A 13686-nucleotide genomic window follows, 5' to 3' on the forward strand; every position below is an offset into this window, starting at 1 on the left:
ATCTATAACTTAATTCTTTTACTGGTGGATATCCAGTTGTCTTAACAACGTTTGTTAATGGGGATCCCTGGGTGGCTCAGCGGTTTAGTGCCTGCCTTTGGGCTGGGGCGCGATCCTGGAGTCCCGGGATCGAGTCCCACGTCGGGCTCCCTGCATGGAGCCTGTGTCTCCCTCCTCCTGTGTCTCTGCCTCTCTCTCTCTCTGTGTCTATCATAAATGAATAAATAAATCTTAAAAAAAAAAAGTTTGTTAAAAAGACTGTTCTTTCCCATTGAATGATTGTGGCATTTTTGTTGAAAATCAGTTGATCAGAGATAAATTGGCTTATTTCTGGACTCCTTATTCTGTTCCATTGGTCTGTATGTTTATCCTTATGCCAGTACCATACTGTCTTGATTACTGTAGCTTTGTAGTAAGTTTGGAAATTGGTAAATGTGAGAACTTTGTTCTTTTTTAAGGTTTTGTTTTTGTTTTTGTTTGCTTTAGTCTATTCAAGGTCCCTTACATTTTAATTACTTTTTTAGTAATACAACTTGAATAAGTACAAATGGAAAACAATTTAAACTCTTTGTGCTTATATGACTTCAAAATTAAAAAAGATTTACAAATTAAATGCAAACAAATCTACAAAACTAATAATGTTCACATTAACAATTTGATAGCTGAGGCTTTTTCTTTGAAACCAAATTGTGGGACAGCCCTGGTGGCGCAGCGGTTTAGCGCCGCCTGCAGCCCAGGGCGTGATCCTGGCGACCCTGGATCGAGTCCCACATCGGGCTCCCTGCATGGAGCCTGCTTCTGCCTCTCCCTGTGTATCTGCATCTCTCTCTCTGTCTCTATGAATAAATAAAATCTTAAAAAAAATAAAAAAAAAAAAGAAACTAAATTGTGTCTTTTAAGGTGAGTGTAGAGTTAATTATGGTTTTGGGGGTTTGGCATACCTATGCTGTTTACCTGTGGGGGTGATGATGTACTTCTCTTTACCACTTTTTCCTGTTTGAATGACTAGGAAGCTTCCCTTTAGCCTATTGTGACATCATTTATCTTTATCCGGTGCAGATGCATGATTGATATTTTTCCCGACATTTTTTTATGAAACTCTTAAAGCCAGACAGCAATGTTTTAAAAATCTGGCAGTACAGTGAATATTTGTATACCCATCACTTAGGTTCTGCAATTAGCATTTCATTTTGCTTGTTTTACATGATTTACATTTTAAGTCTTCCTCTCTTCTCATTAGCCCACTACATAAACACTTGGACATTGAAAAACTCTTAGCAGTATTTATCATTAAATATGAGCAAAACTATGACCATACACATTTTTTTTGATCTTCATCAAGATGAAAATACAAAATAATTCTTACAGAGGATCATAGACTGGAGAAAAGGATATAGTTCAATGCTGATTTAAAATTTTTTCTTTACTACTTTTTAAAATTTAAATTCAATTAACTAACATATAGTGTATTATTAGTTTCAGAGGTAGAGTTTAGTGATTCATCAGTTGCATATAATACCCAGTGCTCATCACATCACATGCCCTCCTTAATGCCCATCACCCACTTACTCCATCCCCCCATCCACTTCCCCTCCAGCAACCCTCAGTTTGTTTCTTAGAGTTAAGAGTCTCTTATGGTTTGTCTCCCTCTCTGATTTCATTTTGTTTTATTTCTCTCTCCCTTCCCCTATGCTTCTCTGTTTTGTTTCTTAAATTCTGCGTATGAGTGAAATCATATGGTAATTGTCATTCCCTGATTGACTTATTTCGTTTAGCATAATACCCTCAAGGTCTATCCACGTCATTGCAAATGGCAATATTTCATTTTTTTGATGGCTGAGTAATATTCCATTGTATATATATATATATATATATATATATATATATATATATATATATATATACCACATCTTGTTTATTCATTCATCTTAGCTCTTTCCATAGTTTGGCTATTAATGGACATCGCTGCGATAAACATGGGTGCAGGTGCCCCTTTGGATCACTACATTTGTACCTTGGGGTAAATACCCAGTAGTGCAATTGCTGGGTCGTAGGGTAGCTCTGTTTTCAACTTTTTGAGGAACTTCCATATTGTTTTCCAGAGTGGCTGCACCAGCTTACTTTCCTACCAACAGTGTAAGAAGCTTCTCCTTTCTCTGCATCCTCACCAACATCTATCATTTCCTGACTTATGAATTTTAGCCTCAGTGTTTTTTTTTTTTTTTTTTTAAGATTTTATTTATTCATGAGAGACAGAGAGAGAAAGAGAGGCAGAGACAGAGGCAGAGGGAGAAGCAGGCTCCATGCAGGGAGCCTGACGTGGGACTCGATCCCAGGTCTCCAGGATCAGGCCCTGGGCTGAAGGTGGCGCTAAACCTCTGAGCCACCAGGGCTGTCCTGTGACTAGATGTCTGTAATGAGAAAGAATGATCCATGTGAGTGAGCCCAGCTGGTACTCTTTCCAGTGGTACAAGTTTTTTGTCATGTATCTAGGATATTAATTTGGAATATTTATGTAGCACCTGATAAAATAGGTATTATAATATAAATACATTTTAATAGATATTATAATGTAAAACTCTAATAGTGGAGAAAAGTCAGTTAACCTAGAAAAAATATTTTACTTCTCTACAGTCTGCTTCTGTGAACATTTACTTAAATTTAAATTTAAACCAGTTGTGTAAAAAAAAAAAAAAATAAACCAGTTGTGTAGTTTTTGAAAGTTGTTTTTTAACCTTCTGCTTTTTAAAATTTTTCCTCTGAAGTTGTTTTGGAAACTATTTAATTCAGTTCACTGCAGTTCAGATCAAATCCTTATTGAAGGCCTGTTTAGACCAAGCATAGCTAGGCTCATGGTTCTCAACACGAGAGGGAGGTTCATTTTTGTCTCCCCAGGGACATTCGGCAATATGTGGTGCCTTTTTGAATTTTTTGACTTAGGGTGTGTGTGTGTTGGGGTCCCTACGACCACCTCCAATTTCGATGATTTGCTGAGAAGCTCAGGACTCAATATATAGTCATACTCATGGCTATAATTTATTGTAGCAAAAGGAAACTAAGCCTAGTCAGCAAAGGGAAAAGGTACATGAGGTGAAGTCTGAGGAAACTGGGTGCAGGCATCAAAGGTCCTCTTCCAGTGGTGTCACACGGTCACACAGGATGTACTTAACTCCCCCTGCAACCACTGGTGACAAGATACATAAAATGTTGCTTACCAGGGAACGTGTTAGAGGCTCCACACCCCGGGTTTTCATTGGGAGCTAATCACATGCGCATTGTCTGCTTGGCATGTGCCAACGTTTCAGATTTCCAGAAAGAAAGCAAGTGTTTAACATAAACCATATTGTTTGTACAGACAGTTTGGGCACAGGAAGGGTTCTGGGGAGGAGCTCTCCTAAAACACCAACCAAGAGCCAGCCTTTCAGAGGAGGGCAGTCAGACCTAGTGTGTTAACTGTTCTGCACAGGGTGTTCCTGGTATCTGGTGAGTGGAGGCCGGAGGTGTGGTGAAATCTCTGCAGTGCACAATGCGCAGCAGAGAATTGTGGGGTCCACCTGTCAGCAGTGCTGCGGAGAGCAAGCCGGAGGGTCAGGTCTGTCCCTTCAGCATGGCTGTCTCTGGGCCTTTCTTTAGAAAGACTGCTTGAACTCTCCTCGCTTTATTATCTAATTTCTCTAGTATAATCTAGCTCTCTTATATTGGCTTGGACTCTTCTTTCCCTTCAGAATTTGACCTAGGGAAAAAACCTACCAAGAGGAAAAGATTCAGTAAAAACAGAACTAACCACCTCTGAACAGTAAAAATTCTTTTCAGGTGATTACTTTCAAAGATTTAAACTGCTATCGTGGTGGTATTTTCTTAGTAACTTAATCTTCCTAGTTTTTATGTATATTTAGACTGAAATTAAGATCTTTAACTAAATCACTTAAGCTCTCAGGTTCTGAAGAATTTTGTGTCCAGTAACTAGAAGGAGGAAGAGTAGATCTGTGAGGACAGGGAAGACAGCTAAAGGCTGCCTGGGGCGCCATCCTCCCCCTGCTGGCCAATTGGTGGATTTCTACAGCTCAGCTCAGCAGGACCCGCGCTCCAGTTCCCTCCAGCTTGCAGTTTGGCCCATAAGTTTGATGTTTCTTTCATAAGCAACACTCCCTTCTCTCTGAAAGAAAAAGAAGAAGAAGAAGAAGGAAAAAAAAGGACAAAGAGAGACTCCAGACTCATCACCCTTTCCAGGGACTTGGGAGGAGGCAGGGTGGGTGACCTTATGGCCACGCTCTGGATTTGTTGTTCTTTGTGAGAGTTGCTTCTTAAGGGAATTCCCACATCTCTTGAGGGCTACATAGAGTAGTGAGAGCTTTGTTTTTATTTTTATTTTAAATCTCTCTCAATATTTTTTCAATGGGAAGCTGAGGATTGTTGCTATTGATAGCTTCTTCTCACAGCTGTGTTGGGCTCAGCTGGAATTCTTGTCCTTGTCTCTCTAAAAGGAACTAAATTGGGAGTTTACAACTGTTACTGTTGAGGGAGACTTCAAGTTCTCAGCATGATTTTGCTTAAACTTAAATATCAGCGCTGCTGGGAGGAAACATGAAAGTCCTAACTAGTAATTTCAGTCCTTAAAAGAAAAACAAATCTACCTTAAGATTTTGTTTGCTTAAAACTAAAATGGGCACACTCCATCAGCCATCTGTCAGGTCAGGGAGAACCAGCAGGCAGACAGAGGGAATGTTTCTAGACCCTTGTGCACATCTGCACATTTATGCTGAAAATGGAGTAATGGTAGAGTAGGGATTCAGTGACCCTGGTGATCCAATATCTAAAATACAACTTTGTTTCTTGATGGTGAAACTCAGCCAAAGTCCTTCTTTACTCAGGAACGTCTGTATTTATTTCTGTGTCTATGTAGATGGATAGTCTCTGTGTTATCTCTGGACATTGAAAACCGTGCATTCATATCCCTGTCTGCAACTCCATCCAGCCCTACAGGAGCATTCTGTTTTTTTCCTTTTGCTTATTTGTAACTCCGTTCTCTGACAGTGAGAAATCTAGCTCTCATTTATCCTCAGTATTGTTACATTTGATCTACTCTTGCACATAACCAAAGTTCTGTGGTGCCATGGCCTCCATCACTGCACAGATGCCCTCTTCACCTTCAATCAGACTCTGAGTCCCCCACGTTGTGCCCCTGTTGCTATATCCTACCCAGTTGCCCCAGCAGATACCCTCCTCAGCCTTCTTGGGTTCCAGCACCCCATACTGGGGTGATAGTGCCATTGCTCTTCCTCTTCCTACAACATAGCACCCTATTCAGCCTGCCCAGGCTCTAACACTGTTCTGGGATTCCCACGTGCCCTCCTAACCTTCTTATCCCATTGGATTGCCATGGCTGCTTTTACCCCTGCCCCCAGTGCAGAGACCTTGGATACCCTTTCAGGGCTCTCATACTCTGCATTGGGCCACCTCCCAGCTCTTCCCTCAGTAGAATCCTTCACCCTAGAAAGGCTTCAGCATTCCAGGTGCGCCATTTCTGTCCCCACCCATGCCATGCAGAATCACTCTTTTCTCTCCGGAACTCCCAACACTTTGCGCCCTTCTGCATGGACATCTTTCTGGGTACCATCGTGTCTGTTCTTATTCTACACAGCGTAGAGCATTGCCAGTTTTAGGCTAGCAGCTCCACTTAAATAGAAAGTCTCCAGAGACATCCAGCAAATAACCGTTGCCCCGTGAAATCTATAGTAGAACCAGTGTCCTAGGAATCGGAAAGACCTTTAAAGGTCATTTGGCCCTAACTTAATGCATGGCTGATTTCACCATGACTTGTTAATGAGAAGTTTTCTTACTGGAAGAAAAAAAAAAAAAAAACCCAGTCTGTTTCATTTCCAGGTAACTCTAATTGTTAAGGTGGTTTTATTTTATTTTTTTATTTTTTATTTATTTTTTGTTATTGTTAAGGTGGTTTTAAACCCTGCTTGTCTTAGGACACCTGGGTGGCTCAGTGGCTGAGCGTCTGTCTTTGGCTCAGGTTGTGATCCTGGGATCGAGTCCCACATTGGGCTCCCCACAGGGAGCCTGCTTCTCCCTCTGCCTGTGTCTCTGCCTCTCTCTCTCTGTCTCTCATGAATAAATAAATAAAATCTTTGAAGCCCCCCCTCCCCCAAACCCTGCTTGTTTTGTGAGTTTGCCTTTAAGTCTTTCTCTTGTTTAACCAGACAAGTTTGATTACAGAAATACTTTGAAGGGAGATGGTATTCACTTTGAGATGATCTGCAAGTGCTTTTTTTTTTTTTTTTTTAAAAAGATTTTATTTATTTATTTGCCAGAGAGATAGAGCACAAGGCAGAGGGAGAGGGAGAAGCAGAGAGCAGGGAACTCAACGCAGAGCTGGATCCCAGGCCCCTGGGATCATGACCTGAGCCAAAGGCAGACACTTAACCAACTGAATCAACCAGGCACCCTGTAAATGCTCTTTTATATGGTCTTTCCATCACCAAGTCATCCATCTAAAAATTAATGCTTTTACAAAAGAAAAATCATTGAGGCTTAGGGCTGGGAATAGAATCCAAAAGTGTTTCAGTGTCTAGAAGGAATACTTTCAGCTATAAATATTCAGCATATTGTTTAATAAATTGTAATTTAGGGGGAAATTGTCCAGGATGAGAAGAACCAGTCTGTATGGCTGATCCAAACTGGCTCCCCGATGGATTGCTATTCCATATCTTTCTTATCTCCACTTACCTTTACCCTGGTGTCTGGATCTGAGTGGCCATTGAAGGCAGCTCTATCAAATAGACCTTTCTGCGGTGGGAGATCATCTGTATTTCTGCTCTTAGATACCCCACTAGCCACATATGGCTATTGAGAATTTCAAATGTGGCTGGTGTGACAGAGGAACTGAATTTTAAGTTTAATTTTATTTATTTATTTTTATTTTTATTTTTATTTTTTTAATTTTTTATTTATTTAGGATAGAGAGAGAGAGAGAGAGAGAGAGGCAGAGGCAGAGGGAGAAGCAGGCTCCATGCACCGGGAGCCCGACGTGGGATTCGATCCCGGGTCTCCAGGATCGCGCCCTGAGCCAAAGGCAGGCGCCAAACTGCTGCGCCACCCAGGGATCCCTAAGTTTAATTTTAATGGTCTCATGTGGCTGATTGCTGTTAAGACAGTGAGGTTTTAGGGAATGTGTACATCCTTTTCTTTCTTTACTGTGGCAGGGTAAGTACCCTTTGCTTGTAGTTCAGCTGCTTAAAGGAATTACCAGAAGAAATGGTTCTGAGGATTGGAAGGCCATCTGGATGTGGGGTGTGTTGTGTGTTTCTGGAGTTTCTGTAGCTGTGCTGGCTGGCAAGGGGAGCGCTGCCCTGCTCCACTCATTGCTCTATGTTTGGGACCTGAAGCTTAGTGCTGGGTAAAATGTGATGACCTTTTCAGTCAGAGTGGTTGTTCTTAGGCTATGGATGTATGGGTAAGGCATTCTCCAGCTAGAACCTCCAAGTAAGTCTAAGAAACTAAAAAAAGAAAAAAAAAATTACCCTTCCTTTTTCCTAAAGCAAGAAAAAAAATAAAAGAAAAAAAAGAAGAGAGATGGGGGTCAGTATAGGTTTTGGTCTTTTCTTTTCTTTTCTTTTCTTTTCTTTTCTTTTCTTTTCTTTTCTTTTCTTTTCTTTTCTTTCTTTTCTTTTCTTTTCTTTTTTCTTTACAGATTTTATTTATTAATGAGAGAGACACACAGAGAGAGAGGCACAGACAGAGAGAGAGAGAGAGGCACAGACACAGAGGCAGAGACACAGGCAGAGGGAGAAGCAGGCTCCATGCAGGGAGCCCAACACGGGACCGGATCCCGGGATTCCAGGATCACGCCCTGGGTTGAAGGTGGTGCTAAACTGCTGAGCCACCTGGGCTGCCTGGTTTTGGTCTTTCTTATGTGCAGACGTGTATCAGCCTGCCTGGTGGCATTGCCTATGAGATGTATGTCCACTCCCCGGCCCCCCTACCCAGAACTTACCCTGGTGCAGTCTAGTGTGGGGTAGACTCATGTTATTACTGCTTCTTGGTCTGATGGGTGTTTCACTTTTTCCTGGAACCTGCTTTATATTATTCATTTCTTTGATGGTGATCGCAGTAGTCCCTCAACCTGTATAGTGTTTATGCTGTGTAACCTCTCTGCCTGTGGGAATCTTGCCTTCAAGGAGAGAATGACTTACCCTGAAACTCCCCCTTGACTTCTGGCTTACTAACGTTGTGTTCGGATTTTCATCTCTTATGGAGATCTAAATGGCACTAGACCCCCAGAAATCCTTTCTTCACTCCATTTTCTTTTAGACATCCTTGCTATCCAGATGTTAAGAGTGGCTCCCTACTTTGGTGAAGGTAGTTTTTCCCACTTATTGTTCTCAACACCAGTTCAGTCTTCCTGTGTCCAGGGGGCTTGGGGATAAGGGGCTGTTTTCACTGCAGCATCTCCAGAGCCGGAGGAGGCCATTTAGCACCCAGAAGCAGTCCTTTTACCCCCTCTGGTTTTACAGCCGGTACTTAGCCCATTGTTTTCCTCTCTTCCTATTTGAACAAGGCAGCCAGCTCTCAGTTCCTTTACCCATCTGAGTCCTCAGATATAACTTAGGATAACACGCTGATGCTTCTCCAAACAGCCAGTTTCTCTCTTTTTCCACACACGTACACAGGTATTTATAGCGTGCTCTCCAAACTTGGCCTATGACAAGCATCTCCTCACAGCATGAACAACTTCTCCCAATAAAATATTTATAAAGATTGCACGTGACTGAATCATACCTTAGGTTCTTATGGTGTATAATACTGTAAGTACTGAGCAACACCACGGAGTGTAATTTTCCAGAAAATCGAGGGATGCGATGGCTGGTGAGAATCCACTTACTGCCATAAGCGTAACATCCAAGTTTATCTTTCCTTGACCAGCAGGCCGGCAGCAGCGTTCCAGTCACACTTTTTGCTCTCTTGTAGTCCCCGGCGCTACTTCCTGCTGTCCTCTCAGATGGCCGTCCACCCCGAGTACAGAGAAGACCTGGAAGCCATCCAGGCCAAACACGGGGAGTCAGTGTTAGTACTGGATAAATGCACCAACCTCTCAGAGGGCGTCCTGTCAGTCCGTAAGCGCTGCCGGGAGCACCAGGTCTACGATTACCCCCAGGTGCTGCAGGTGAGCATCTGTCCTTCACTCTCTCGGAGCTGGTGGAGGGCCCTTTCATGAAGTAACATGCACCCCAGCAAGAGGCTTTGTTTTCCACATGCATCCAGGAGAATTAACCTCGGGGAGCTGAAAACGTACTGCTCCTTACCAGCCACATGGGCCCTCGGGTGCGTCAGTGTCTGGTGTACTGTTTGTGCAGAGCTGCTTGGCCTGGGAGTGTTCTTGCTCCTTTCAGATATTCAGTAACACTCCAGAATCTCAACTGTGATGGGTTTGCAGAGAAATCACATGGACAGAGTGGGCAAAAGTATTTTACTTTTACCCTGTATTCAAAAGCCCGTCCAGAGAAATTCCCTTCTTTAAGGTGGCAGCTTGTATCCTCTGGCATGCTGGCCCACAAGGCTACAGTCACTTTTTGCTGGGAATGGGAGATTTTCATTTTTTGTTACTGTTTTGTCTGTTGCTGTTTTGCCACCCTCGGCATGTCCTACTGGCAGTTTGTCCTTTACTTAAGTCATGGGCATGGCACTATTTCCATAACCACGGGCAGAGTAGTCCTTTGGGGGATATTTTAAGCATAAGCAAGATGCTTGACATTCCAAGGGCATGGGGGCTAGGAAAGGAGAAAGTGAGTTTTGTTCCCTGAAATATTTAAAATAGTTCAAGAAGAAATAGCAAGGAGCTGGTGTGATTCTTTTTTTTTTTTTTTAAATCTCCTAAGAGAACTGGCCCATGCTGAGATTGTTAAAATACTTTCTCTCAAAAAGTGCTGCATCTCCTCTGGAATGTCTGACTGATAACAGTGGTGATGTGAGCAGGAGTATTTATAGTAACCTTTGTCTAGACAGGAAAAATGGTTATCAGCACGTGTGTCCACATCTGGATGCCGACTCTTCAGGGCAGGCTGAGCTGTCCACCTGCACCTCTAGGCGCCATGACTGATTCTCTTCTTCAGCCCTTGCTGCTTTCTCATGTATCCCCAGAGGAGTTTGCCATATTGAGTTTCTCTACATTTTTTTTTTTCCCCTGAGCCTACCTTTTCTCTAGCTGTAAAGATGAAACAGTGGGCTTTTTTTTTTTTTTTTAAAGTATATTTTTTCCTCCTGAAGAGGCAAAAACTGGGAGAAACTGAGTGTTAGAGATAGGGTTGTTTCTTATTTCGGTTTACCTGTTGTAACTGTCCTCCTGTACATCTGTCATTTTCTGAAATGTTCCCCACAGGGACTAGTATTGAGGGAATGAAAGGAGAAGAATTTTTTTGAGATTTTGCTTTCTGTTTGATTTATTGTTCCAAGAAGAACATATCTGTGTGTTTTCAAAAGCATTGCATTTATAAAATGAATGTCTTCTATGTGCAGAGCACACTGTCGATGCCATGAGGAGTAGAAGAATAAGAGTTGATAGCTTCCCTCTAGGGGGTCCTCTAGAAAGCCTGAATGCCCAGACAAAATAATTCTGTTATGAGGTAGGCTGACGTAAGTGCTCTAAGTGGGGCTCAACCCCTGTGCCATGGTGTGTTTGCATAGTCAACTAGGGCTGGAAGGGACCAGTCTGTGGGACGTCACATTATTGAGCACCCAGAAAAAGACTTGGACATTGGTTCTGGACATTTCAGATGCCACCAGTAGCAGCATTGGGATGACACTGAAGAGTGGAAAATATGAAGCATTGCAGCCAGTTGAGCTTTTCCAGTTCCACTGGTGTGAGTTTTTATCTGGTAGCATTTGCAGTCAGGTCAGGATGTCTCAGTATTGCTTGGCCTCAGCCCTCAGGAGGACTTCATGGTCTGCAGTGATCAGAGTAAGTGGATCAGCGAAACTGATTTGTAATCCCCTGCCTCTGCTTGTGTTCCTGCAGGAGGCCACTTTCTGTGTGGTCCTTCGTGGTGCTCGGCTGGGCCAGGCAGTACTGAGTGACGTTTTACGTGCCGGCTGTGTCCCAGTTGTCATTGCAGACTCCTATATTTTGCCTTTCTCTGAAGTTCTGGACTGGAAGAGGTGAGTGTTACCTTCTAATAAACTTTATGCCAGTGATTCTGTGTGTATTAGATTTTGAAAGCCCCCTAAGTAATTGTAATGCCTACTGAGGTTTGGGAACTACTTCTGTAGAGCGTTTTACTGTATTTTCCATCAGAAGAGTTAGTCTGGTGGCCTAGAGCAGAGGTTCGTAAACTGAAGCCTTTGGGCCAAATATGGGAAGCTGCCAGGTTTTGTAAATAAAGTTTTATTGAAACACAGCCATGCCCATTATCTACTGGCTGGTTATGTTACTACTATGTTACTATCTACTACATGTTACTACTATGTTACTATATACTGGCTGGTTTTTTTTCCTGCTACTATGGCAGAGCTGAGTAGTTGTGACAGAGATTATATGGTCTACGAAGTCTAAAATATTTATTATCTGGCCTTTTACCAAAGATGTTTAGCAGCCCTTGGTCAAGAGCAGAGGTTCTCCACTGTAACCGCAGAGTATATTCATCTGAAGGACTTTAAAATATGCCTGGGCCTTACCCTCAGGAATGCAGCACGTCAAAGCTCAGTGGGTGTGATTTGTAGCCACACTGGTGAAACGCTACTCTAGAGATGCTACAGAATTTGCATAATGTTACTAGCTGGAGGTGGAGTGCCTCCACAGAGAAACATTCCCAGTGCCCAGATGGACAAACGTAGGTTCCGCTCGGTTATGGCTGTAATGGACAGCAGAGCTCTCTGTCTCGTGTCGTTTCATTTCCCTAGGACTCTGAAGGTTAAAGATCATTGAAAATTAGCCCCCTTTGTGTATACCTCTCAGCTAACTCTGCCTCAGATACTTACTTTCTCCTCTCCCAACTGTTCTGATGTTTCCCTTCCTGTCCGATCACCATAGGTATTTTTTTTTTTTTTATAATTTTTATTTATTTATGATAGTCACACAGAGAGAGAGAGAGAGGCAGAGACATAGGCAGAGGGAGAAGCAGGCTCCATGCACCGGGAGCCTGATGTGGGATTCGATCCCGGGTCTCTGGGATCGCGCCCTGGGCCAAAGGCAAGCGCCAAACCACTGCGCCACCCAGGGATCCCCACCATAGGTATTTTAACAATGTAAGTGGCGTTCATTCTTGGGTACCTTCATTCATCTCATAGTTATTGGAAAATCTTCTGTGAATAATGCAGTCTCTGCTCTTAAGGAGCCTGGGATCTTGTGGGGAAGATAAACCAAGCATTCTAATAATGTGTGACAAGTGCCATAGTAGATGCTGGCACAGGGGGTGGTGGAAGCCCAGAACAGAGGGGGAGCCTCATTCAGCCTGAAAGATGAGGCTGTGTAATTCTTTTTATCTTAGAGAGGTGCTGAGCCACTTTCAGTCCTTTAAGCACCCGTGGAGACATTTGTTGGGGGCCCTTTATTTGCCGGGTACCGTGTTAATAAGTATGGGGATACAAAGATGATCAAGGTCAAACGTTGCCTCTAGGAAGCCCCTAGTCTAGTGGTGGAAGATAGACAAGTAAACCAGCAATGACCAACTACTGTGATGAGACACAACCCGGCTGGATGGAATGGTAGGAGAAACGCTAGAAGGATGCAAACACCATTGTCCATTGTCGGCAGTGGATTTGGTGAGGGCTTCGTGGAGGCAGTACTCTGAGTGAATCCAGACCGGCTTGGGTAGCTGTAATAATGGATAAGTGGTGGAAGGGCTCTGGACTTGGAGCCAGAAGGCCTGGGTTCAGGCAACCAGCCCTGTCACTGGTTAGCTTTGTGATCTTGCCAAATCATTTTTCCTTTTTTTTTTTTTTTTGAGCCTCAGTTTTCCCATCCATGTAGTAGAGATCATGTACTTATTTAGCGAATATTTATTAAGTACCACGTGTGCTAGACAGTGTACCAGGTGCTCAGGGTGTGGAACCAGACATGGTTTCCATCCTAACAGACTAGTCTTGATTGGGGGCAGGTTTCAGATTTAATAAGTTAATTGGTACAAACATAATGGGAAACCCTGCTAAGTGCCCTGGTGGATGGCTCATCGTTGAGCCATCTGTCTTCCTCACCCGCGTGTCTAGCCTGCTGGCCACTGCTGCCAGCCACGGCCTCACCATTTTCACCAGCTCTTCCACTGTATTTTGTGATGGTGTCCAGCCATTCTTCTGCCCCGGCTTTCTGCAGTTTCTTTAGGCGGAATGACCCTGTTGGAACTTAATCAGATGATGCCAGCACTGCCTAAAACCTTCTAATGGCTTTCTGTTCAGTTAAAGTCTAGTCCTTACTGTAACCTGCAAGGCCCGGTGCTGTCTGCTGTGCCCCTCCGTCCCCTGTTTACCTCCTGGTATTTTCCATCTTTACTGTTCTCCAGCCACCCCAGCCTCCTTGCTGTTGCCAGATCATTCCCAGCATGCCTCTTCTTCCTTGGGGCCTTCTGCTTGTTAGCCCTTCTGCCTAGAATGCTCTCCTGCAGGTGTTCTCATGGCACTCAGCCCCAGACGCCTTTGTCTGGTTTGGTCACTGTTCTAATCTGAGTCCCTGGCACATGATAGCGGCTCCAT

At 43.4% G+C, this 13686-nt stretch overlaps 1 protein-coding gene across 1 annotated transcript in view; it reads left to right on the plus strand.

Annotated features, from left to right (window-relative positions):
• Nucleotides 1–13686, plus strand: part of EXT2 (exostosin glycosyltransferase 2) — a 135309-nt gene that overhangs the window by 10095 nt on the left and 111528 nt on the right. Inside the window, exons 4-5 of the mRNA XM_026004140.2 lie at nt 8977–9172; nt 11021–11160. Coding sequence (XP_025859925.2) covers nt 8977–9172; nt 11021–11160 — 336 coding nt within the window. The remainder of the gene's footprint in view (nt 1–8976; nt 9173–11020; nt 11161–13686) is intronic.

The sequence above is a fragment of the Vulpes vulpes genome, chromosome 5, assembly GCF_048418805.1.
Source record: "Vulpes vulpes isolate BD-2025 chromosome 5, VulVul3, whole genome shotgun sequence".
Taxonomy (NCBI): domain Eukaryota; kingdom Metazoa; phylum Chordata; class Mammalia; order Carnivora; family Canidae; genus Vulpes; species Vulpes vulpes.